At 44.9% G+C, this 25801-nt stretch overlaps 2 protein-coding genes across 10 annotated transcripts in view; one reads left to right on the forward strand and one right to left on the reverse strand.

The window, feature by feature from the left end:
* SEPTIN11 (septin 11) overlaps positions 1-15875 on the reverse strand; it is a 125314-nt gene extending 109439 nt beyond the window's left edge. For all 9 annotated transcript variants that reach the window (XM_014865578.3, XM_014865571.3, XM_044766183.2 and 6 more), the window contains exon 1: positions 15778-15875. The gene's annotated coding sequence lies outside the window, so the exon portion shown is untranslated. The remainder of the gene's footprint in view (positions 1-15777) is intronic.
* A 331-nt stretch (positions 15876-16206) lies between these two features.
* On the forward strand, positions 16207-20411 carry SOWAHB (sosondowah ankyrin repeat domain family member B). The gene has a single exon (XM_044766180.2). It carries the CDS (start codon positions 16346-16348, stop codon positions 18719-18721), a length of 2376 nt encoding a protein of 791 aa, XP_044622115.1. The 5' UTR covers positions 16207-16345; the 3' UTR covers positions 18722-20411.
* Positions 20412-25801: the final 5390 nt, after the last annotated feature.

A 25801-nucleotide genomic window follows, 5' to 3' on the forward strand; every position in this document is an offset into this window, starting at 1 on the left:
CCTCATTTCTCCTAAATAGTATCATGAGCCCTGCGCCTGATGGAATCTTAAAGATTATTACATATTTGATTATTTTTCTCCTTGCTACCTAATACTTTCTCCTCTGCAGTCATTTTCTAAATAAGTGTTACCACTGAAATTAAATTAGCCGTTAAAAATAAATGAGCTACTAGTTATAATCTCTAGGAACCACTTTGGATGAACTAAAGTGTTATTCAATTAGCAAATTAAAAATTGTCTGCATCATTTTATTCATGTTCACCACTTCCTCAAGGTGCTATGAACTGAGAGTCCTGTGGCTTTACAATATTAGGAAAGTAATATAAGATGTTTTCTCTTGTGCAAAAGGCAATCTATAAAGACTCATCATAAGACTGTAATTGTAATCTTTTAAAATGAAAAAAATAGCATTATACCTTTTTTATCATGATTTGACGAACTAACTCAATGAAGTACAGTAAATGTTCTCATTTGGATTAACACTAAAACCCTTGCTTGTGCCTAGGGGGGAAACAAATCTTTTATTAAAATGTTAACTTGCAGGGGCCAGCCGAGTGGCACAGTGATTGAGTTCACACGCTCTGCTTCGGCTGCCCAGGGTTCATGGATTCAGATCCCAGGCATGGACCTATTCACCACTCATCAAGCCCCACATACAAAATAGAGGAAGATTGGCATAGATGTTAGCTCAGGACCAATCATCCTCACCAAAAAAAAAAAAATTTTCAAGTTAACTTGCAAACTAATGCCCTATGTGGGAATTCTGATTTACCAAGACCAAAGTCACACGTATGATAATAATGTGATTGATCAGTAAGAAGACCCTGTATTCACATACACTGACTAGTTGTTTTCTGTATTATTTTTGTAGTTGTTGGTTTAAAAAATCCTCTCATTATTTATATTCGTTTTGTAAAATTTAGCTCATATTATGCCACATGAATTGCTTTGAAGCTTGGAGTGATGTAATTTTTTTCATAATAGACTGTTTCTTATCCCTTTAAATTTGGGAGTATTTCTGCCCCTGTCTATATGAATTTTGAAGAATGTCCTTCTTCCTCTCTGGGAGTGGAGGGTACCAAAGGAGGAGCCCAAAGAGGAGGGGAGCGTGCAGAGCAAGTGTGGACATAATCAACTTGTCTAAAAGAATCAACGTAACACAAATGTTGCATTCCTACTTATTTATACAGCAGCAGCTCTTTTGTTTCAAGAGCCAGGGAAATTTTCTCCTGCTGGAAATCCATACAATCGTATGGCTAAAAGAGAGCCTCTAATTTCATCCTTTCACCTTCAAAAAGACCTACCCCTAAATAATTTTGGGTAAACAGGCCTCATTTATCTTTGAATAGGTTGATAAGAATAGAAAGTGTCTTTTGAAAAGTACCCCTGGTAAACATTTATATTGTAAAGTACAATTCAACTCTAAAAATGTCAATACTTTTATCTCTCACTACAAGAAGTACCTCAAAGTAGCACAAGAACTGCCTTCTACCTATATTCAAGGTTTGGTGCTTTTTGTACGAAGTACTTTCCTGTAGTGTTCTCAAACTTTTTAGATAATGGCCCATTCAGCAAATGCTACCTTCCCCAGTGCACCCCAGCAATCCTCCAACACCACATGGGTGTCCAGCAATTCCATCCACATCCGACACTATGAAGACCCCACAGGTTAAGGGCTCAGTCCCACAAGACTGCCCCCACTTCAAGTCCCACTACAAGTCCCAGGGGTCACCTGCACTTCTGATGGAACAGGCTGACCACAAATTCGAGGGTTCTTATGACTTCTCCTTCAGGTTTGATAATTCACTAAAATGACTCGTAGAACTCAGGAAAGCACTATACTTTTAATTACTGATTTTTTATAAAGGATACAACTTACGAACAGCCAAATGGAAGAGACACATAAGGCCAGGTCTGGAATGGGGGGGGGGGGGTGGTGCTGGGAGCTTGTGCCACTCTCCCAGTACCTTGATATATTCCCCAGCCAGGAAGCTCTCCAAACCTCCTTAGAGTTTTTATCAAGGTTTCATTACATAGGCATGGTTGATTAAATCACTGGCCCTGTGATTGGACTCAGTCTCCCCACACCATTAGCAGTCACTCCCCATTCCTGCCTACCCCCAGCCACCAGTAATCTTCTTCCTGTCTCTATGGATTTGCCCACAGAGGCATACCTCATTTTATTGTGCTTCACTTTATTGCTCTTCACAGATATTGCCTTTTTTACAAATTGAAGGTTTGTGGCCACCCCGCCTCAAGCAAGTCTATGGGTGCTATTTTTCCAACAGCATTTGCTCACACACACAAAAAAAGCAAAACAGCCTTTTTAATTAAGGTATGTACACTGTTTTTTAAGACATGATGCTAATGCATACTTAATAGCCTACAGTATAGCATAGACATAACTTTTATATGCGCTGGAAAGCCAAAAATTCATGTGACTCACTTTATTGCAATATTTGCTTTATTGTAGCATTCTGAAACCAAACCTGCAACATCTCCGAGGTGCGCCTGTACTGCACATTTCATATAAATAGAGTCACATGTGGTCCTCTGTGATGGGTTTCTTCCAACTAGCGTATTTTCAAGGTCTATCCATGCTGTAGCATGTATCAATACTTCATTCCTTTTTACTGACAAATAATATCCCATTGTAGGAATGTGCCACATGTTGTTTAATCATTTACCAATTGACGGACCCTTGGGCTGTTTCCACTTTTTGGCTATTATGAAGAATGTTGCTAAGAACATTCACGTGCAAGTTGTTATGTGAACATGTTTTCATTTCTCTTGCATATATGAGTAGGAGCAGAGTTGCTGTGTCATATGGTAGCTCTATATTTAACCTTGTGAAGAGTTGCCAGACTGTTTCCCAAAGCAGCAACACCATTTTACATTCCCACCCTTAGTGTATGAAGAGCACTGGATCTTGTACCTCCACCCAGGAAGAAATTAAAACTCTTCACCTAGGTCTAATTTTTAAAAACCTGTTAGAAGATTTTATTTGGCCTTCTCTGGGTCAGATGCTGACCTGTTTTCTCATCTCTGTTATTAGAAAAAGAGTCACATGAGAAGATGGCTATCCAAAACATGGCTATGGGAAGGAGTATTTCCCTGGCAAGGTATATACTGCTTGCTGGGCAGGCAAAATGCCTGCCACAGAAACCTAAAATTCAAAGACAGTGCTACCCCCAAGGTTAACTTTAAATTGTAGGAGCATGGGTTGATACAGTCACTGGGAGGGTGCTACCAGCGTTTAGGTAGTATCTGGGGCCTGGTGGTGTAAATGTCCTAAAATGTACGAGACAGTCTCATTCAAAAGAGACTGTCCTGCCAATAGTGCTCCAGTTGTTAAACCAAGTTCTGTAATAACAAACTCCTCCTTTTTTCAGTAGGGAACAAAGTTGTTTGAAATAAAGATTTTATTTGCCAGCCTCTCTTTGCAGCTAGATGTGGCCATGTGCCCAAGTTCTGGCCAATGGAATGTAAGCAGAAGAGTTGTGTGTTAACTTCTGAGAAGTGTCCTTGGAGAGAGAGGTTATGCCCTTCTCTTTGCATTCTTCCTTCCTGCTAGCTGGAATGCAGATGTGATGACTGGCGCTGGAACAGCCATCTAGACTAAGGAACAGAAATCTCATTTTGAGAATCGGTGAAAAAACAAGATGGGAGGAACCTGGGAATATGATGATCTCAGACTGTCACACCAACTCTGGGCTGCCCATGGTTATGTGGGAAGAAATAAACGCCTATTTTAATAAGTCACTGTTATTTTAGTTTTCTCTTACTCTTAGCTGAACCAAATCCTAACTAATAAAATCATGTACCATGTGCCAAGCACCTACTCCATGTGCCAAGTATGATCCTGTGAAAACACTTTACATACATTAACTCAATGATTCCCCATATCAAACCAACGAGAGAAGTACTCCCACCACCCGCTCGCCACCGCCCCCCCTTTTGAGGTGGGAAAACTGAGGCTCAGAAAAATTAAATAACTTACCCAAGTTCATACAGCTTTTATACACAAGTCACTCTGCCTCCAGAGCGCATGTCTGAAACTATCCTGCTGAGACACCAACAAATTAATGACACCAGAACAAACTGATAGTGAAAAAACTAAACTAAGAGTAATATACAATTAATAAGCAAGAAGAACTGTAATCAGAGCCTCAGCTACCTCAATATTATAGTGATGATGCACGCTAAGAAGCTGGCCTTTTGAAATTTGGGAGAAATCCAAGTATCTGCATATGTGCATTTGCCAAGCATTTTTGTGGCTGCCAGACTTTTTCGTAGAGTGCTAAATTAGAATCCTCAGCACTCGTTAGATATGTGCCAATTGTAGTATATAAATATCAAATTTTAATAACTCATTCAATAGATTACTAAGTAGCCCTTAGCTGCATGCAAAAGGCTGCTGCATGGAATTACACAACCTTCACATGTAATGAATAAAGACGTGCATTTGTTAAATTTACTATCTGTCAGGAGGACCTACAGTCCTTACCTTGAGAACCATTCTTATAAAATGCCGTATGTGAAAGTAAGGCTCTTGCTTTCAATCCGTAGCCCTCTGTTTCTTGTTTCTTTATATCTCATATTATCTCATGTGTTTCTATATATCTTATATTTGTTTGAAATTTAGGACACTGAATTTTATGAGATGATTGAATTCAATTAACTCTTGCAACACCCACTACTTGCAACTGCATGGCATTAGGGAAAAGACGATGATTAAAAATGATCCTTGGGGCCGGCCCAGTGGCGTAGTGGTTAGGTTTGTGCACTCTGCTTCAGGTGGCCCAGGATTCACAGGTTCAGATGCCAGGCATGGACCTATATACCACTCATCAAGCCATGCTGTGGTGGCATCCCACATACAAAATAGAAGATTGGCATAGATGTTAGCTCAGGGCCAATCTTACTCACCAAAAGAAAAGAAAAAAAAAGAATGATCCTTACCCTCTGGAAACTCACAATCCACCAGAGGAGACACTAACAAGACAAGTGTAACTCAAGGTGAGATGTACATAATAGAGGGATATTCTAAAGGAAGAGAGAGGAAAGTGATTATTTGTGTCTCTGGATGTTGGAAAAGGCTTGAACAATCATTAGGATTCTGCCAAATGGAAGATGAAAGAAACCAGACTGAGAAAAAGAATAACAAATGCATAAAGCTGCAGAAAAAAATAGAACAGGGTTAGGGAGTAACAAGTTGCCCAGGGAAGTTTATTTGTTTAAAAGTATATGCATGTACTACTATACTAATGTACACTGTAAAAGCAAACATAAATAGAAATTATAAGGAAAAAATAAGCAATTGTAAAGACACTGCTAATCATGAACATGATAAGCATTAAGTAGTTTAAAAATAGTGAGAACTGAAAGCTTGTTAATTTGTTCTCTAACTTTGTAATGTCTAACAATATGAAACTGAGTGATTTATTTATGCTTGTCTGGGTGCTTTCCTTTCTCCAGGAGAGAGATATTAGGAAAGCTTGTGAGAGCTAATAAAAGCATGATGCTCTACTTGGGAATGCTTATGAACCATTCCTCTACGAGCACACAAATTATAGTCACATCAGACTCTACTTCTATGTTGCACATACACACACATACACAAAGATCTTGCTGATCATTATGCCTCTTTACATTATCACCAGCTAATATCTCAAGCCCCAATGTACACTTAAGGAGGAGGTCATCGTTAAAGATGGAGGGTGTAAATCTCTATTTCAAATGTTCTTTTCCATAATTTTAAATGTGGGGGTCAATTCTTGTCTGATGTGGTTACATGGTTACTGTTATAAGTCTAATGCTGCTGAGGGCTCATAGTAAGTGTAGCCTCAGCTCCTTGGGCTTAAAGTTAAGTATTATCTTTAATTCATAGTTTGTGAGAATTAGTTTAAATCATTTGCCTTCTTGGTGAATATTAATTTAAAGCTAGATAATAGAGTCTGTAAATCCACTTAACAGACATACAAATAGCAATAAAGTCACAGTATATCCTGAAAGCAAACAGGTCAGGATACCACTACCAGCCTCTTCCACTTGTAGTGTCTCCCCTTACGGTACTTCCCTTACTACTTGTGACATGAGGCAGTCCGACTGAGAACACCTATGTCCACCCGGAAATGTGTGGGGCATCTCCCTCACTCGAATATTAATGCAATGAGTGCAGTATCAGATACCCAGTAGCCATTCGATGACGCATGTGCTGAGTGAATGAATATGGAGGAAAGGTAGATCTTTGTAGTTAGATTTTGAAGATCTTGATCTTAGAAGCAGGGAAGAACCATTGCAGAGTTGTCTTGAGCTTTGTTTGTTATTGTCTTAACAAGAGCATGACATGATCAGATCGGGTGTTTAGGCTTAGAAGATGAGCAGCAGGGTAGAGGATGGACTGGAGTTGGAGAGGAAAGACTAGAGGCAGGGAGATGGGTAAGAAGGCTAGTGCCATAGTCCAGGTGAAAGATGCAAGAGCCTGAAACATAGCAGGGACCAAGGAAATGCATGTGAGATAAAGTTCAGAAGATGGAGTTGACAGGACTTGACGGTTAACTGGCAGTGGGGTGAGGGAAGTGTTTGGGATTAATTCAAGTTGTCTAGTTTGGATGGCTGTGAGCTGGATAATACAGGAAAAGTGACTTTGGGGAAGAGAAAGATAAAGAGGGCTGGCTGAGATATGCTGAATTTGGGCCTCAAGAGACCCAGCAAGAAGCTGGCAATGTGAGAGAGAGCTCAGAAGGAAGGCCCGGGTGGAGCTACATATTTAGAGGTGTTAATTAAAACAATATTTGATGAGATATCTCCCAAGGAGAGGATACACTTAAAGGCGGGGTCTATCCTATCACTTCTCAGCTTTAAATCTCTGTGGGCCACCTGTGATCTAAAAGATAAAATCCAAATGTCTTACTTTGACACTCTAAACCCTCCCCAGCGTAGTATTAACCTACCTCTTGTTCAGTCATTTTTCAGCCCACCAGCCTTTATAGAGAGCCTAGATGTGCCGTGGTGTGTGTTTGGGACAGAGAGGTGAGGAAGTCTTGATTGTTGCCCTGGGGAAGTCTACTGGGGAAGAGAGAGAACTAAACAGACTATTAGCATTCAGTAAAATAAGGTTAGTGATAGAGACCATCCCATAAGGTTGCAGCAAGAATTAAGTGAGTTCATACACATAAAGCCCTTAAAACAGCACTGAATATGGCATAGCTATTGTCATTACAGGTGGGGCTTATACGGGGGTTGGGGATGTGGCTCCCTTGATTGGGTGACCACTGAGCTGAATCTTAAAGGAAATTTGTTAGCCAGAATAAAGGGATGAGGAGGGGAGGGGTTGGAGAAAGACATTCCTGAACTGCCTCCTGTTTCCTTGTGTAGTGGGTTGAATGGTGGCCTCCCCAAAAGATACGTCACGCCCAAATCCCTGGAACCTGTGAATGTTACTTTATTCGTAAAAAGGTAAAGATTTGCAGATGTAACTAAATTAAGAATCTGATAATCAGATCATCTTGGATTATCCGAGAGCACCCTAAATCCAATGACAATGTCCTTGTAAGAGACAGAAGAGGAGAAGCTACAGAAGAAGAGAAAGCCATGTGAAGACGGAGCCAGAGATGGGAGTGATGTGGCCACAAGCCAAGGAAGCCAGGAAGGCAGACAGTTACCAGGAACTGGGAGAGGAAAAGAAGGATTATCTCTTAGAGTCTCCAGAGGGAGTGCGGCCCCGTCAACACCTTGATTTCCAATATGTAGGCTCCTGAACTGTGAGAGAATACATTTCTGTTATTTTAAGCCACACAGATTGTGATAATGCATTACAGCAGCCCCAGTAAATTAATACACCTCATTGTTCTGAGTCCTCTCCACAGCTAATTCTTTGCTAGGGGTGAACAGGACACAGCTCTGGCCCTCCTGGAGCCTGTGTTCTAGTTGAGAGGGCCACACAAAAATGTACACGTCCATAAGTTATTTCTAATAGTTGAATGTTAGGTGCTGTGAAAGTTAAGCTCCAGAATTGTATATCCAATCGCCCACTTGCCATCTCTACTTAAATGTCTATCGGGTATCTCAAACATAACTTTCCTCAAATAGAAGTGCCTGGAGGTGCCTGGAGGCAGGAAAGTGATAGATCCAAGATGGTCAGGAAAAGCCTCAGGGAGGAGGTGGCACAGGCAGGAATGATGAGGATGAGCTAAGGCAGTGACTGAAGGAAAAAGGTGCTCCTTTTCGTTTTGTTTCAGCAAGGAAAAGAGCCAGTAGAGACAAAGCGAGGAAGAGGATGAAGATGCAAGGGAGAGGGTAACAGACGCAGTAAGGCTCCAGGGGAGGCAGTGATGTGGGGCTAAGGTGAGAAAGCAGCACAAGGATCGGGGCTCTGAAGGGAAACAGTAAGCAGAGCAGGGGCTCAACGACGCTGACTCCAGACTAAAACTGTCTGAGTTTGAATCCTGGCTCTGCCATGTACAGTTATAGGAAATTACCTTATCTGGATCTTGATTTCCTCAACTATAAAATAAGGATAATAACAGCACCTACCTCACAGGAATTTGTTAGGAGAATTGAATATATTAGTCTGTGTAAAGTACTTGGCTCAACGTCTGGCACAGGGTATGCAACGAATGTCATTATTGCTACTAAGATTATGAGAAGTAGCATCAAGATAAGACTCAGAATGTGAGCAGTGGAAGGAACTTCAGAATCATTGAGTGTAATTCCCTCACTGTACAAATGAAGAAACCGAGGCCCAGAGGGTTTGCAAATTGGCCAACTTTAAAGAGATACTTAGGGGCAGAGCCAAGACCAGATTAATCGAAAGTCTGTGCTTTTTCTACGTGGGCTTAACATATAGATTTGAGAATCATAAGAATATAGGTGGTGGGGAGCCAGGCCAGTAGCCCAGCGGTTAAGTCCACACGTTCCGCTTCGGAGGCCCAGGGTTTGCCGGGAAAATAGACAAAGTTACTCAGGTAGAACCCAGAGAATGTGGAAAGAAGAAATGGAAGGAAGAGCTAGGAAGGAAGACTCGGAGGTGCGTCAGGGAGGAAGAAAACCTAGAAAAGAGCAATAGCTGTATAAGCTAAGAGGGAGAGTTCAAAGGGAGAAAATGGTCAACTGGGTCAAATACTCCATAGAGTTGAGGAAAGATGCAAAACGCTAGCGCAAAATGCTAGATTTGAAGTCAACTTGCTTGGAGCATCATTTCCACAAGACACTAAACTCTGGAACATGGGTTTCCCATATAGAAAATCAGGATATGCATGGAAAATCTGCTGACTCCTTTAACAAGTTTAAACCTGTACCTTGTCAGGCTGGCAATAGAGGGAGGCTTCCCACTTGAGGAGGGTAGCTGGACCTTACCCCAGACCCTGAAATTAACCTTACTCTTGGGGTGTCTCTCACACTAGTGTCTGCTGCAGCCACAACCAGCAGACTGGCCTTAGGGGGACAAGACGTGGATTTTACAATTCCTCTCATTGCCATAGTATGGCTGAGACAGGTTATAATATTTAAGCAAGACACTGCTAAAGGTGGGACCCTGAATGTTGGGGCTGGTCATGGAACTCTCTTCTCTTTCTAGATTCACCCCATAGATAAATTCATCTAATCCCGTAGCTTTAAAATACCATCTCAGTGCCCAAGACTCTCAAATTTCTCTCTCTGGCTCTGACTTCACCTCTGAGCTCCAGACTTATATGTCCAATTGCCTACTCTAGACCACTACTTAGATGTCGAATGGTCATCTCAAACTTAATCTCTCTAAAAGGGCACACTTGACTTTCTAGCCCCAAACCAGATCTTACCTCAATATTCCCAATCTTGGTAAATTTATTTCCACCCACCAGCACATTCTCTAGGTTCTACCTCCAGAACATTTTCCAAATCTCGGTCCTTCTCTACACCTGATACCTTGCTGATCCAGCTGCCACCGTCTCTTACCTGGCCCTCTATGGTAGTCTCCCAATCAGATTTTCTGCTTCTACTTCGCCATCCCCTACAATTTATTATACACAGCAGCCAGATGATCTCTTTACTACATAAATCACATGTTACTCTCTTGACTATAATCCTCCAATGGCTTCCCATCGCACTTAGATTAAAACCCAAACCCCATCAGGCCTTACGAGATCCAGACCCTGCTCACTGTTTTGACTTCTCACTCCACACTTCCTTTTCTCACCTACGTGCCAGCTTAGCCCCGGGTTTTCTTACTATTCCTCAAACACACCATGCTCATTTCTGATGCAACGTTAGCTATTCCCTCTATCTGGAATGCTTCCCCATCCTGCTCCCTCTCCTCTGTCTTCACATGGCTGTCTCCTCCTTAGAATTGAGGTCTCCACTTACTGCTCTCTTCTGAGAGGCCTTCCCTGTCCATCCTTGCTGGGGTAGCTCTTCACTCAGTTTCCATCCTATCAGTCACCTTTTGTATTTGATCGCTTATCATGAGTGATATTGTCTTGTTTACTTTTATGGTTATTGTCTATCTCTTCCCCACTGGAATGTAAGTTTCCTGAAAAAAGAGATTTTGTCTGTTCCATTTACCACTGTGTTCCCAGCCTCAGAAAAGTGCACACACATGGTAGGCCCTCAATAAATACTGACAAACAAATAAATAAATAAAGGCTCAGGACAGAAGAGAAATGAATGTGGAGAGACCTTTATCCTTAGATTATCTGGCTCGTAAACTAGAGCCCTCAACTTCAGCATTCAGCACTTCAACACAGCTACTTCAGTGTGCCCTGAGGAGTGCCCAGACTCGTAGACATCCAAACCTGAGTGAGTGAGAGAGAGAGAGAGACATCGAGACAAGAAGGAGGAGGAGGCAGAAAGAGAGAGTGGGGGAGCACCCTGGTTTTCTCTCCTGCCTTTCTATGGTCCACCTGGAGATGGACTCACCTACCTGAATGATTGACATGGGGCAGTTTCACCTTCTTAGGTGAAGATGGCACTCTACATCCACACTAGAAGTTTGCACCAAGGGCAAAGAATAAGCACATCAGCTACATCCTGCAAGAAATACGTACATATTAACAGCAAGGAGAGCTACTGTCTGCAAGGTAATGATCTCTGTTTTCTACACTTCCCATACTTGTTCTGAGGATCAGATAAAGGAGAGTGATCTGGAATGTGTCACACGTGTGTAAGTCACTAGATTATACTGTTTGCTGAGCGTATCTGTTGACGAGGAGCAGAGCAGAAACTCCTGGCAAAATGCCATCTGTGTTACTCATGCCACCATACTAAGGATTTACGTAGATGATTCTTGGTTCCTTCCCAACCCAGATGACTTGAGTATCCTTGTGTAAGAGTCATTCAACACCCCCTCTCACAGTTCCATGATGTTATCTCCCCCAACGCCTTTCACTTCCACTGTGCTTCAGTCACATGGTCACACTCTGAATCTTGTCATCACCTCCAAACCACTCCACTTTGGGAATCTTAAGCCCCAGGACTAAAGAATATGTGATGTTCTGCTCACAATATCCTAACTTTCTAGCTCTATATTCACTCCCTCCCATTGTACCTGCTTTTCAACCCCACCAAAGCTTCCTCAAACCTTTTCTCCTGACCTCTTAGGCCCCTAATTAATGCAGTAGCCACTTTTCTTCTTTCTGTTCTCAATGGGAAGGGTGGCTCTCCCCTGTCCCATCCCTGGGAATCTCTCTCCCTGAACTCTGGACTCCAGACCCACTGCCAAGCCCTGTTTCATCAATTATTTACTCTCTCCTCTAGGTCTTCAACTTATCCTTTCCTGGCTTTTTTCCCTCAGCACATAGACAAGATCATATCTCTTCTAACAACTACTAAAAAAAAAAAAAAAAAAATCTTAGGTTACATGATCTGATACTCTCCTTATCTAGAATTCTCTCTTCTTCTTCCTTCCATGGTCCAGTCTTTCTCACCCTATTCTAACGCCACTCATTCCTCACCCCTCTGTAACCTGACTTCTGTCCCCACCACTCTTCTGACACAGCTCCAGACCAGGCCCCAGTGACCTCAAAGGCTATGGTCATATGTCACTTCTCATCTAACTTGGCATCATTTCTAGAAAGTTGTTCCTCCTTCTGCCTCTGTGCTTCTGTGATACCCACTCAGCGGTGTTCCTCTTCCCGCTCCGGCCACTCCTTCTAAGTCTCCCTAACAGGTTTATTTTCCTCTTTCTCTTTGGTAAATGTGGACCCACCCTCTACCCCTTCCCTTCCCACTGCCTGTATATCTTTTTGTTGTTGTTGTTTTTGAGGAAGATTCACCCTGAGCTAACATCTGCGCCAATCTTCTTCTATTTTGCATGTGGGTCACTGCCACAGTATAGCTGCAAACGAGCGGTGTAGGTCCACACCCGGGTACTGAACTTGGGCCACCGAAGCAGAGCGTGCCAAACTTAACCAATAAGCCACAAGGCCAGCCCCTGTATATCTCTTTCTAAGCAATTTTATCATTGCCAGTGGCGTAAATGATCATTTATATATGCTAATGTCACACATTCTTGGAGCCTCAAACCTATATTGCCTTCTAGATATTTCTGTTTTTATGGCCCATAGGCACCTCATACTTAATATGGCCCAGACTGAATTTATCATCTTTCCCATTTCCAACACTGACCTTTTATTCTATATTTTCTGTCCATGAGGATGGTAACAACAATCCATCCGGTGACTCAGGCTAGATGCTTGAGAGAAGCCAAGCTTGATCCTCACCCCACGCTCCTCTGGCTCCAAACCCAGTCTAATTTGCCCACTAAATATCTCTTCAGTACATCTGTTCATCTCCCTTTTCTGACACTGCTGAACTCAGACTTTTTGCATCCCTTTTCTGGATCATCTCACCCCTTCTGGACTGTTCTCCCTGCTGGCGGCTTCATCTCCCCACTCCACCTAAAGATTTGATATTTTTTCTTTGCCATTGTTACTCATTTATGTCTGCTTTTCTTTAGCGTCCTTTTCAAACTAAAAAGTAATATACTCTCATTGTAAAATAGCCAAAGAGTTTATAAAACTAAAAAGTAGGAGTTAAAGCCACCCCTGACCCAGTCCACAAATTTTACTCCCAAGCACACAAACACACTTTTTTTTTCTAAAAGTAGGATCTTATTAAACATGACGTATTTCTTCTACTTTAAGAGGCACTTTTTTTTCACATTTTAACACTTCTGAAACCTAAATGTATCCTACAATCAGTGGTGTCTCAGCTTTGGTTTAATACACTATTGTTCTGCAATGCGCTCTTTCTACTCATTAACGTGGTTCAGGATTACAAGCCAGCACTTACCTCTAGGATGATCTTTCCAAAGTACAAATGTGGTCAGGTCACTACCCTCCCAAAAGTCCTTCAAAGGCTCCCCACTCCACTCCCTTCCCTGCTCCAGGCCCTTCATCTTCTGACTCCCTGCTACTTTTGCAGTCTCATTTCCAGCACATCCCCACCCATCTTCTTCCTTAAAGACAACTAGATTTACAGTTAGTTCCCCAAATGCGCTATGCTGAGCCAGAGGGTGCTTTTCTCCTCTAACTCTTCCTCAGCTCCTCTACTCAAAGTCGCATCTTACTGGAGAATTGTCCCAATCCCCCAAGGTGAGCCTGCGCTCTTCCTTCGTGTACCACCCATCAACTTCCCCAGCATCTGTGCACTTCTTGGTTCAATCACTTAACACACGGTTTCAAGCCATTTCTCTTGTCTGTTGCCCCCAATAAATAGTGAGTTCTCGAGCATGCCATCTTCTTTATACCCATTTCCAGTAGTGCCAGGGCAACACAGGAGGTCCATAAATATTTTTGTAAACAAGGAACTGTGCACAAGGAAGGATGCCAAATGCTCCCTGAGTCCAGGCGAAGAGCATTCTAATTAACTGTCCTCTTAACCTGGGACAAGTGCTAGAAAAAGGAGGCCAGAAGCTCTAGATAACTACCTGCACCCCCTGAAATCTAAAGCAATTGGATTTTTTCTTCTGTTTCCTTGGTTTCTAGTCCTCCAGACCTACTAATTCCAGCCTCAACCCTCAAAGACAATCCGATTTCAACAAGCACAGCCTTGATGATGGTTTCCTTTCTCCCTAGTCCTTTTCAGTGCTCCAAGTCCAAACCTCCATCTATATCATCACGCCCTCTTGCCGCAAGTCCTCTATTTCGTAACCAGGAGTTTTGAAAAGTACCGAAGGGGGATTCTTTCCACTTCCTTCTCTAAAACGCCCACTTGAGTTTCCCATTTGAACTCCCTCCTGCCCTAGGTGTGGACACACCTCTCAGAGCCACCAAGACTCAACACCAGGAAATAAACACAAAAGGAAGCTTTAGTTTAACACAAAACCTTTATTTTAGTAACTACCCTAAAGGCTTGAAGTTAATTTAGAGATCTCTGTGGAAGCCATTATCCCCTCTCAACCCAGTGGTGGGGTTGGATTCTAGAAAATGCCAAAAATAGACAAAAATGTTTCCCAGTTCTTCTTTCTGACCTAGATCATTTAAAGCCAAAGATTCTGAATCATTTATGGAAAAGTACCAGGGTATGTGGGGGATTTAAAATAAAGCTCAGCTAATGTGGCCTATGTGGCAGTCGCTAAGATTGGTCCATGCCAAAACATGCTGACAACTGTAGGGCCAACATACTTTCAATACCCTCTCATTGCAAAAAGGACAGGAACTCATGAAACAACCAGAAATAGTAAAGAAAAAAAAGAAAAAGTGGAAAGATGCTGGGAAGACAGGAAAGGAGAGGGCAGATGACAGGACAGGAGAAAATAGAGACTTTATAATAGGAAATATAGCTGACAGAGGCTTTCAAAAACTAGGCCTATTTTGTCACAGTTTGGGCTAAACAATCACCTCACAACTGAAAGAAGACAGCTAAAGAAAGGAATGGGGGAGGGCCTGGAGCCAGATAGATAAATAGATAAACCAATGAAAAGTATCTTGGGGAAGGAAAAAGGACTGATAAGGAAACAGGATCTCAACTCAAAGACCAGAGAATTATTAAAGAAAGGGCAGGATCAATGCGTGGACAGATGAGATGAAGGGGGAAGGCAGCTGTCAAAAATGTGCTGTGATTCTGCCGTTCAGAAGGCAGGTGAAAAAGACAACTCCAGGCTGCAACTGGACTGGGAATTAGGAAGCTCTCAGCCCCTCAGGAGAGAATGAGCGACCCGCGGCCATTCTAACGGTCGGAGCAGTGTGGTCAGAGCAGGCCAGCCTGGAATATGCTCACCATTTTAACGTGTGGAGGAAACCTTACATTCGGAGAGAAAAGACAACTTCACCACTTAGCCTACACAGAAGAGACTGTACAAATCTCTTCACAAATTTTAGAGTAAATAAGAACAAAGTAACACTAGGCACGAAATACCTGAACTGAACAAATATCAAACTCTGATTTTTCCTGCACCCTAGCATGAGACTGTTAGGAAGGAAGAAGGCCGGAACCAACCTGCAACCTTCAGAGAGATTTCTTTTTCTGGACAGAATTCGGTGTGTTTGCACCCCTGGGAGTCGGTGCAGGAGGAGCCGCCCTGGCAGGATCTTCAGATCAAGAGAGGCTTGTTTTGGATGCAGAATGAGTTTCCCCGACCTCAATACCACCTCAGGGGATCTGAAATTACTACCCCACAGCGTTAATAAAGGCATCTTTTGGAGAGACCGCAGGATGCCGGTTAATTTGCACTTTCTTCTCCACCTATCCACTTCAGCCACAACTTAAGCAGCGAAAGGAGAGGGCAGGAGCAGATCTTCTATTGCTTTCGTTTCCTATGTGGCCGAGACCCAAAGAAGCGGGCCGATCGCCTACCTGCCTTCCGTTTCCCCGGCCAGGAGCGGCCGCGCGTCCTGCAGAGCGTTCGCTGCCGCCTCCCGCTTGCCCGCAACCTCACCTACAGACGCTCTCTGTGGCCCAGACCAGCCTGACTCATCTGGGATGGGTGGCATGGGTGGGGGAGACCTCAGAGGGCGGAGGGACAGGAGGAGGCGGGCCGGGCCCTTCCCCCAGAGCCAGGGAGGAGGCGTCGCCAGGGCGCAGGTGAAACCGACTCCGACCTATCCCGGGAACTTTCGCGGCCGGGACTAGCTGCTAGAGGCCCGCGTCGCGCAGGGGCGGCTTGGGAGCCGCCCTTTCCCACCCCGGCTGTGCGCAGGGGCTCAGCCCGGGGCGTCTGCCCGGGGTCCCGCGGCCCTCTCGGTGCGATCGGGGGCTGCAAGCAGCGCTGGCTTCTGCGGCTGATGGAGGCGGGTGGCTCCGCCTCGGGCGCAGGTGACACACACCAGGCCAGGGTTTCTGCTGGCCGGCGAGAGCGCAGGGAGGGCGAGACGCAGACACCCCGGGGGCAGACACCCCGGGGGCAGGGGACGACAAGGCAGCGATGGCCCGAGAGTTGAGCCAGGAGGCACTACTGGACTTTCTGTGTCAGGCCGGGGGCCGAGTAACCAACGCCGCCTTGCTGAGCCACTTCAAGAGCTTCCTCCGAGACCCCGACGCTCCCCCCGGCCAGCAGCAGCGCCGCCGCGAGCTCTTCAAGGGCTTCGTCAACTCAGTCGCCGCAGTGCGCCAGGACCCCGACGGCACCAAGTACGTCGTGCTCAAGAGGAGGTACAGGGACCTTTTGGGGGAGGAGGGACTGCAGCGACCCCGCGACCCGCCCGCAGCCGCCGCCCCTGCAGGGGGAGCGGCGCCCTGCTCCCCGCGAGGCGCGCGCCGGGGGGAGCCGCCGCCGCAGCAGCCCAGGCGGCGGCGGCGAGAGAAGGAACCGGAGGAGGAGCCAGCAGGTGCCGCAGCCCCGGCCGCGGCCGCAGGTTGCGATGGACTCCCGGCCAGCGGCGCCCGGGAGGCGTCCCGGGGAGGCGGCGGGCGGAGGGGCAGCCCCGGCCCCAGCGCGCCAGTGCCCGCGGCGGCGGCGACAGTGACCCAGGCCGGCGCGAGGTGCGCGGCTGCGGAGACGCAGGGCCGCTGCTGCTGGGAATGCCTCCAGAACGGCCTGGAGGGACTGCCGGGCGAGCCGCTGCCTGGCGCCCCCTCGGACCCCGCCGCCGCCCGGGAGAAGCCGGCGCGGGCTCCGCCTGCCCAGGCTGACCGCGGGGCTCCCAGGCAGCGGCGGGAGGGCGTGCCTGCTGAGCCCGCGCGGGTGCCCGCAGCGCCCCGCTCGCCTGCTGCAGCCGTCGAGGCTGCCGCCAGCGGGGCGTCCCCGTCTGCTCCCCCGTCCCGCCTCACTCCCCCCGAAGACCCGCCGGAGCTGGGGACGCCGAGCTCTCTGCGTTATTCGACCCTGCAGCAGCAGCAGCAGCGCACTCGAGAGTGGGTGGCCAGACACCCCCAGATTCCAGAAGCCCGGAATCAGGGCCCCATCCGAGCCTGGTCGGTGCTGCCGGACAACTTCCCTCAGCTAACCTCGGAGCTGGGCTTGTGGGTCCCGGAACCTAATTCAGCGCCGCCGGAGCCCCCTCTTTCCTCGCCTTCTCTCTTTCCTGCTGCCGCGGAATCCTGGCCCGGGAACTCCCCGTTGACAATCTTTCGCAGCATTCGTTGTCAGCTGTCCCTCCAAGATCTGGATGGCTTTGTGGACCAGGAGAGCCACAGCAGTGAGGAGAGCAGCGCTGGGCCCAAAGAGTCCCCTGGAGGTTCTGAAGAGGGGCTGCAGGTTGCCCTGAGAACCCCCGATTGGGGAAAGCTCAGGAATCCAGCCGGGGGCCTTTCTCCAAAGGAGGGCAACCCCAGCAGGAGCCCTCAGGGCCTCAGAAACAGAGAGGCTGGCCACACCTCTCAGCAGGTCCCAACAGGGGCCAATGGCCTTGCAGGCCACCCCCAAGAGCCTCTGCCTTGGCCAGCTCCCAAGATAAGGAGATCCCTCAGGAGGAGCTCCAGGGCAGGGAGAGCCAAATTGTCCTCCTCGGATGAGGAGTGTCTTGAGGAGGACTTGCTGAAAAGGAGTCGGCGCCCGCCACGGTCCAGGAAGCCCTCCAAGGCAGGAGCCGTGTCCAGCCCAAGGGTGGATGCCGCTCTCATGCTAAAACCTGCAGATATTAAGGTTGCTCTTGCTGAGCGGGGTCGGCCACACAGCTCATGGGCCCCGGATGGGGAGGGACCTGCAGCCTTGGTCCCGCATAGACCTTCTGAGCACAAGTCATCCCTGGTCCCCCTAGATGCCAGGGAGCATGAATGGATTGTGAAGCTTGCCAGTGGCTCTTGGATTCAGGTGTTGACTTTATTCTGGGAGGACCCCCAGCTGGCTTTGCACAAAGACTTCTTGACTGGGTACACTGCCTTGCACTGGATAGCCAAACATGGTGACCTCAGGGCCCTTCAGGACTTGGTTTCGGGTGCACAGAAAGCAGGGATTGCTCTTGATGTAAATGTGAAGTCCGGTTGTGGGTATACCCCTCTGCACCTTGCAGCCATTCACGGCCACCAGGCAATCATCAAACTGCTAGTGGAAAGGTTGGCTTCTAGGGTGAATATCCGAGACAGCAGTGGGAAGAAGCCATGGCAGTATCTGACCAGTAATACCTCTGGGGAAATATGGCAGCTGTTGGGAGCCCCTCGGGGCAAGCCCATTTTTCCTGTCTATCCCTTAGTCCGAAGCTCTTCCCCCACCAGGAAGGCGAAGAGCAGGGAAATATCTAGAAATGTCACCCGAAAGACTTCCTTAGCTGCGCTACTCAAAAGTCAGCACAGCAAATGGAAATCGGCCAACCAGTATGAGAAATTCGCCACTCCGAGGGAAAGGGAAGAGTACAGTGACTGAGGTGGGCCCCTCTCTCCAACCTGCAGCCACCACGCCCCCATCCTTGAGCTCTTCAGTGAGAGAATTCAAGGGGAATAGAAAAATGACTGAGGAGTTGGTAAGGGGAGAGGTCGAGTGAGATGTCTAGCTAGTGTTTACCTCCCTGGATTTTATGTCAGCATGTCCCGGCCCTCAGAGGTCATCCAAGCTTTCTGACAGCTCTAGTCCTTGGGCCGGTGAAACCTAGACGAGAGACAGAGACAGGTGCTTCAAACTCAGCAGGTGTTCTTCCTCTCCTCTTGCCGCCACGATCCGGGCACAGTAAGCCACATTGTTTTCTGAAGCAGCCATCCCAGACCTTGGCTAGAGAGGGAACAGATGTCTAACAAGAAGGGAGGCAATTCGAGGAATTGACAGAGCTCAAGTGAAATCCTCTCTGGCTAGTAGCTCTCTGGCTTCTGTTCATTTGGAGAATGAATCTTGGCTGAGAGTGGAAAGCACCAGGTTTGAAATCAGATGGCTCCTCTTCATTTCTTTCTCTTTCTTTTCTGGCATTCAAATCAGTGAAATAGAATTTTTACTGGAGAGTAGAAGTTAATTTAGCCCTGTCCTCGGGTCTTCCTTTGAAGGCAACCTATGGTGGCTGAGGCGTGAAATGATTAGTGCCTCATCTGGGTCTCTTCTTCACCATCAGGGAAGCTATTGGGTAAGATCCAGTTATGACTGACAATCAGGCCCTGCTTTTTAAAAATCACCCTAAGGGGAACTTTGTCCAAATGTAAGAATTATGTGGCTCATTTGCATGGTGACTGAAACCATCTTTCACGGAAACGCCCTGGGTAACAAAGAGCAGAATTAGCATCAGTAGTCTTCAATAGGTTTGAATGACCAATGTTCATACTCGTGAAAAGAGAGAAATGATTTTGCTCTGGGGAAGCAGTAAGGGTTAAGAGGTGAAGGCCTCCCCACCAGGAATTTTCTAAGCTGCTAAATATAATTTTGTTTGCACTAAACGTGTTGCCAATTAAGATTAAATCTTAGCCTTAAGTGCTACATATCTAACTGGAAGTGCTTCTTTTAATTGCTTGGGACGGGACTAATCTTCGTGGGTCCCTGGAATGAGAGAATGGCTGGTCTATAAACTGCAGTAGAACATCGAATTTCAGAATGTAAATTCAGAAAGGGCTGAAAAATATCCAAGTGGAAATTGTTCATTTTTTGTGGAAATGTTTTCATGTGCTGTGGCAATGATGCTGTATTTTAAAAGGATTTTTGTGTTTCACTTGGTTATTTTCTTCCATTAAAATATCAACAGATCTTTATAATTTATTGTACTTAGGCTGATTACTGTGAACTTTCTTCTTTACAAAATTGTGTCTCAGTGAGCGTCAAGGATTTTTATTTCTTTGTGGTTTTACTTTGTAATTTTGTTGAAATAAACATATCTCTGTTCTATTAGAAAACAAAACAAAAAAAATAGGCATTACAAATAATTCTAAGGATTATTTTTTACAAAAAGACCTATACAGGGGCTGGCCCCATGGCCGAGTGGTTAAGCTCCCGCGCTCGGCTTCGGCGGCCCAGGGTTTTGCTGGTTCGGATCCTGGGTGCGGACATGGCACTGCTCATCAGGCTATGTTGAGGCGGCCTCCCACATGCCACAACTAGAAGGACCCACAACTAAAATATACAACTATGTACTGGGGGATTTGGGGAGAAAAAGCAGAAGAAAAAAAAACCAAAAAAACAAAAATGCCAAGAAGACCTATACAAAAGATGAAATTTTGGCAAGTCAAATCAAGAAAAAAAGAGCAACAAGCACAGACGGTGGGGGCATGGTTAGGAGAGATGAAAATTTAAAAGAATAAAAGATAAACATCTACACAAATACTCTAGTAAATGGGTGATTTTCAATGGAAAAAATTGCAAAAATATTAACTCCTTTTAAAAGCCAAAGAATGTTTTTACTTTATCATATCATTATCACTATATCAATTCATTCAACAAATATGTTTTGCTTAGTGCTGTGGCATTTATAAAGGTCAGTGGGACATGATCTCTCCCCTCTTAAAACTTAAAATCTAATGAGATTGTTGTTGATTGATTTATACTCTGTCTTTCTCCCAAGGTGTCTTTTAAAGCTGCATTATATTAGATCTGAGCTTTTAAAATGAGGCAAAGAGAAAAAAAGGTGATACCAGGAATGAGGACAAAACAACCACAATGCAGGAAAAAATTTTCAGTGTCACAAGTGCAAAATTAAGTGCTCCAGACGATTTCACAGGACATGTTCTTTTGGGCTAAAACAATCAGGGAGGGCTTCCTGGAGGCCAGGAGTCTTCAAGTGAATGATGCTGGCTTTCCAAAGAAACCAGCTTTGTTGGTTCTACCACATTCTTGACCTCTGCTTCCTTGTGTGATTTACATAGCATTGGTGTTAGCTGATTGGCTGATCAATGGTTAGAATGGGTCTGAAGTTGGTTTTCATGAGGATTTGTCAAGTCCCTCTGGCCTTTGTCCACATGTCACTCCTATGACTCTGGTCAACTTTCTTACGTGGTCAACATGTATGTTGAGGTGGGGCAGGGCAGAAGAGGGTGTTGAGAGCAGAGTAAAACACAGATCTGACCATGTCACCCTCTTGCTCATGTCCTAAAGTCCAGGCTAGGAAGGCTGCCAGGCTTAGCACATTTTTCCAGCATCCTGTCACAAATCCTACAGTGAAGCCACACCAGCTCATCAGGGTGCCAATGGCTCTACCTTCTCAGTTTCTGTCCTGGTGCTGAATCCCTTCAGCTTAGAATCCCTTTTGTTGTTTTCCTGGTGAGCTTCTCTTATTTTTCAGGGGACAGCTCAAATGTCACAGCCTCTTTGAAAATTCCTGGGTAAATACCTCCAAGCTGGAGGACGTATTGCTCCTTCATCAGAATTCTCATAATACTGTGCACACACCCCACTTACAGTTTTTGCCACATGGCATTTTAATTTTATTTATTTGAGTAATGAGTCTGGCTAAGGGTTTGTCAATTTTGCTTATCTTCTCAGAGAACCAGATCTTAGTTTCATTGATCCTTTCTATTGATTTTTTAGTCCCTGTTTCATTTATTTCTGCTCTGATTTGCCACATACCATTTTAGCAAATTGTTTGAATGTTTTATTTTTCCTTAAACCTTCAGATATCTGGAGATTAGGGAATGTATTTTCAATTCATCTAAATTTGGCAGCTATTTATGGAACATATACTATGTGATAAAGACATAGAGGGTGGGGTCACTGAAAAACAATTCCAGCACAGTGAGGTAAGTGGGTAGATGTGTGCATCAGACTATGAGACTATATAGAAGGGGTATTTATGGAGCATTTTCTATGTCCCAGGCTCTACGTTTATGCTGGATATTCAACATTCGGTGAAATGTACATGACTCCTGCTCTCATGGCGCTTTCCTGACCAGGGAAGTCAGGAAAGTAAAATGGAAGTTAGATGGGCTTTAAAGGGCCAAGTGGAGAAAGGAGGAAAGAACATTCCAGAAGAAGGAAGGAGCATGAGCAAAGCTGCAGCTGCACTGGAGAGATACTTAGCTGCTTGTGGCTCTGGGGGATACACAGCTACTGCCATGTGGCAGCAGTAAAGTGGCATGGGAAGAGATGGAATCAGAAAGATGATTTAAGGCTAGGTTGAAAAAAGGATCTTTTATGATATGCCAAGAAATATAGGGGGCCAGTCCGGTGGCATAGTGGTTAAGTTCGTACACTCTGTTTCAGTGGCCCAGAGTTCGCCTGTCAGATCCTGGGCTCGGACCTAGCACCGCTCATCAACCTATGCTGAGGCAGCGTCCCACACAGAAGGACAAGAAGAGGTACCTACAACTAGGATATTCAACTATGTACTGGAGCTTTGGGGAGAAAAAAAAAAAAGGAGGATTGGCAACAGATGTTAGCTCAGGGATAATCTTCCTCAGCAAAAATAAATAAATGAATAAAATATTTATTGTCTTTGATATTGTTAATGCTTGTTTGCTAGCAACCAGTGGTAGGCAATAAAATAATTTAACAAATGACAGTTTAATATTAAAGGCAAACACTAGAAACTGTTGATAATCTCAGCTCAACCACTTGCTTTTTTTGTAGACATAGTTGTGAAGTAGTGAATTTTAATCTTGTAAATATATATAGTATCTATAGAGTATATATAGGATCTACCATAGTCTTATTTTCTGCTAGAAAAATAGCTCAGGGGTCAACATTTCAGGATGTTACACATGGCGTGCCAGGACTTCCAGATGCTTTGATTCCCCTATAATTTTTTTTTTTTTCCTGAGGAAGATTGGCCCTGAGCTGACATCTGTTGCCAATCTTCCCCTTTTTGCTTGAGGAAGATTTGCCCTGAGCTAACATTTGTGCCAGTCTTCCTCTATATGTGGGTCACTGCCACAGCATGGCTGCTGACGAGTTGTGTAGGTCTGCACCCTGGGAACTGAACCCAGGATGCTGAAGTAGAGCACACCGAACTTAACCACTAGGCCATGGGGCTGGCCCCTATACACTTTTTTAAATAGCAACTTTATTGAGGTATAATTCATATACCATATAATTCACCTATTTAAAATGTACAGTTCAATGGTTTTTAGTATATTCATAGAGTTGTGCAAGTATCACAACAATAAATTCCCATGTAAATTTGAGAACCACTGACCCAGGCAATGGGGAGCCACTAACAGTTCAGTGAAGGGGAGCAACATGTATAGGCAGGGGTGAAACAAGGGTTCCTCTTGTTGCACTAAAGTCAAACTAGAAGCAGAGGTCAGGTCAGTTACTGTAGTGTCTTAGGCTCACACTGGAGTGTTAAGAACGTTGACTCAGTCAGCTGGATAAGGTAGATAAGACTAGATGTCTACAATGAGGAGAAAAATTTTTGTTGGAGGGGCTGACTTAGTTGCTAATCATTAGAAAGAATTAGGTAAGATCCAAAAGGATCTCTCCATTTCCCAATCTCTAAAATGCCCTGGTTCGGTGATCAGATCAGTCCATGACTGTGATGACAGCCTCGCTCAGGGTGGCCCTGGTCTAAGAGTGTAAGTTCCATCTCTGTACAGGCTGTCCAGCACAGCAGCGCTGGTGTGCGTGCTTGTGTGTGCCAACACCAAACAAATGATTAAAAATGTGTAATGAAAGTCTGGGATAGCGTAGTATTGAAGCTCGTGGCAATAAAGCTAGGCTGCCTGGGTTCCTGTCCTGGCTTGGACAAGACCTTGACATTATCAGTTCTCTTATTTTTAACAGGTTTTTTCAGAGGATCTAATGAATTAATATGAAGTCCTTAGAAAATGCCAAAGAAATAGACAAAGAAATCTTCTAGTTGATTAAAGAGGTGTTACAAGAACAAGATTTACCTATAAAGCTGAACAGATTCCTTTACACACCTACACAAAAAGAGGCTTGTGTTTCTCATTTCAAATGAAAAAGGCTATTCAACTATCACTTGTGTGTAACAATCATGAGCTATTATGAAATGCCATTAAACAAAATTAGGTCTAATTGAAGTCACGTGAACTAACACCAGTCAAATTAGCAGCTGTGGTGTGGCCTGGAACTCAAACCCAGGCAGAGCTCTGAGGGGCTGAGGCTCGTGGGGAGGGGTGTGTGTGTGTGTGTGTGTACAGCCACTATCGCTCATAAGATTTGAAATATCCAAATTCAACCATGCAGTAAACTTTATCAAAATTCCACTAACTTAGTCAAGATGAAGTCTCACTGAGCTGGATTAAAAATTATTGACCTATTGAACTATTCCTCCTCCTTGGTTCAAAAATAGCACTTCTTGATCCCTAGCTCCTACGTTTGAGTTCTCTTTTCAACTTTTTTTTTTTTGGTGAGAAAGATTAGCCCTCAGGGACATGAATGGAAAGAACCAAGACTTGCCACATTCCTGCAGTGGGTTTCAATGCCTATGACACTAGGCGGGCCAAGCAAGGTAGGGCTAAGGCGAGGAGCAACTGGGCCAGAAAGAGTCCCATTTCCTGAGTGGTTTAAGGATGTAGGCTTGCCAAGTCACATAAGGGTGTCTAGATCAGAGTATTTTAAGTTCTAATTAAAATGAACTTAAAAAGTGAGAAAAAGGAATATTCATTCAGCTGATGACAATAGTTTTTCCTGAACTGATGGTCCAGGGAGAATCACATTGATGTTTCTTTCTGGAAAGAGACAGACTATGTTCACCTGCACAGGAGTAGCCGTGCCCTCAGTGTTTGGATGTTGACTGAGTTCTCCTTAGTTTTCCACCCAGTCTGACCCTAAGTGGTTGTATGCCAAATATGAAATCTCCATGAGACTTGATTTTGTGAGGAAAGGAGAGGGGAGAAAGGAGAAAAACATACCAATAGCATCAAGTTGGCTTCAGATCTTCAGGATGGAAAGTGATAAAATGCACAACGTTACTAACAGGTGGCAGACAATGAGGGGGAAAAGAACAGTAGGCTGATTTTGCTTTATCTTGAGGCCAAATCTCCTCACAACAGTGATTTTAACTCTTGATTCCTATGGGGCGGTGTAAACTAAGAAACGTTCCATAATAACACATAATCAGCCTGCCTGCAGAGCCATCTTTCTATGCATTGCAGAGAGATGACAAAATATTGTCCTGGATTTCTTGGGCGAGACTCCTGACACCCGTCATGAAATCTTGGGAAAACTGAGTCCTAGAATCACTTTTCAAATTTGAGGTATAAACGTCTCTTTCAGGAGTGGTATGTCCAATGTGCAGGATCTTTCACAGGCATTTTCTGATCTTTGTTCTTGGCCGACTGTAGTATTCAATCAGGAACTAACAGAGGGGTTGAAACTCAAGACTACTTGCTACTTGTTAAGATTTTTTAATTACTTGGAATTTTCAGTTATTGGGTTATTGATATTCTGTGTCACTCACGCTCCCAAACACCACGTGTGTTCAAGCACGGATAGTGGAGAATTGATTTGGTTGTATCTATATTCTTACACCACAGGATTTATTGTGCTTACTTAAGATGTCTCCCGGATTCTTAGTAAAGAAAGACATCTGCATGAGGCAGCTGACCAGGCAACTGCTAAAACTCCTAGTCCTCCTAA

The sequence above is a fragment of the Equus asinus genome, chromosome 3 (assembly GCF_041296235.1).
Source record: "Equus asinus isolate D_3611 breed Donkey chromosome 3, EquAss-T2T_v2, whole genome shotgun sequence".
NCBI classification, from domain to species: Eukaryota; Metazoa; Chordata; class Mammalia; order Perissodactyla; family Equidae; genus Equus; species Equus asinus.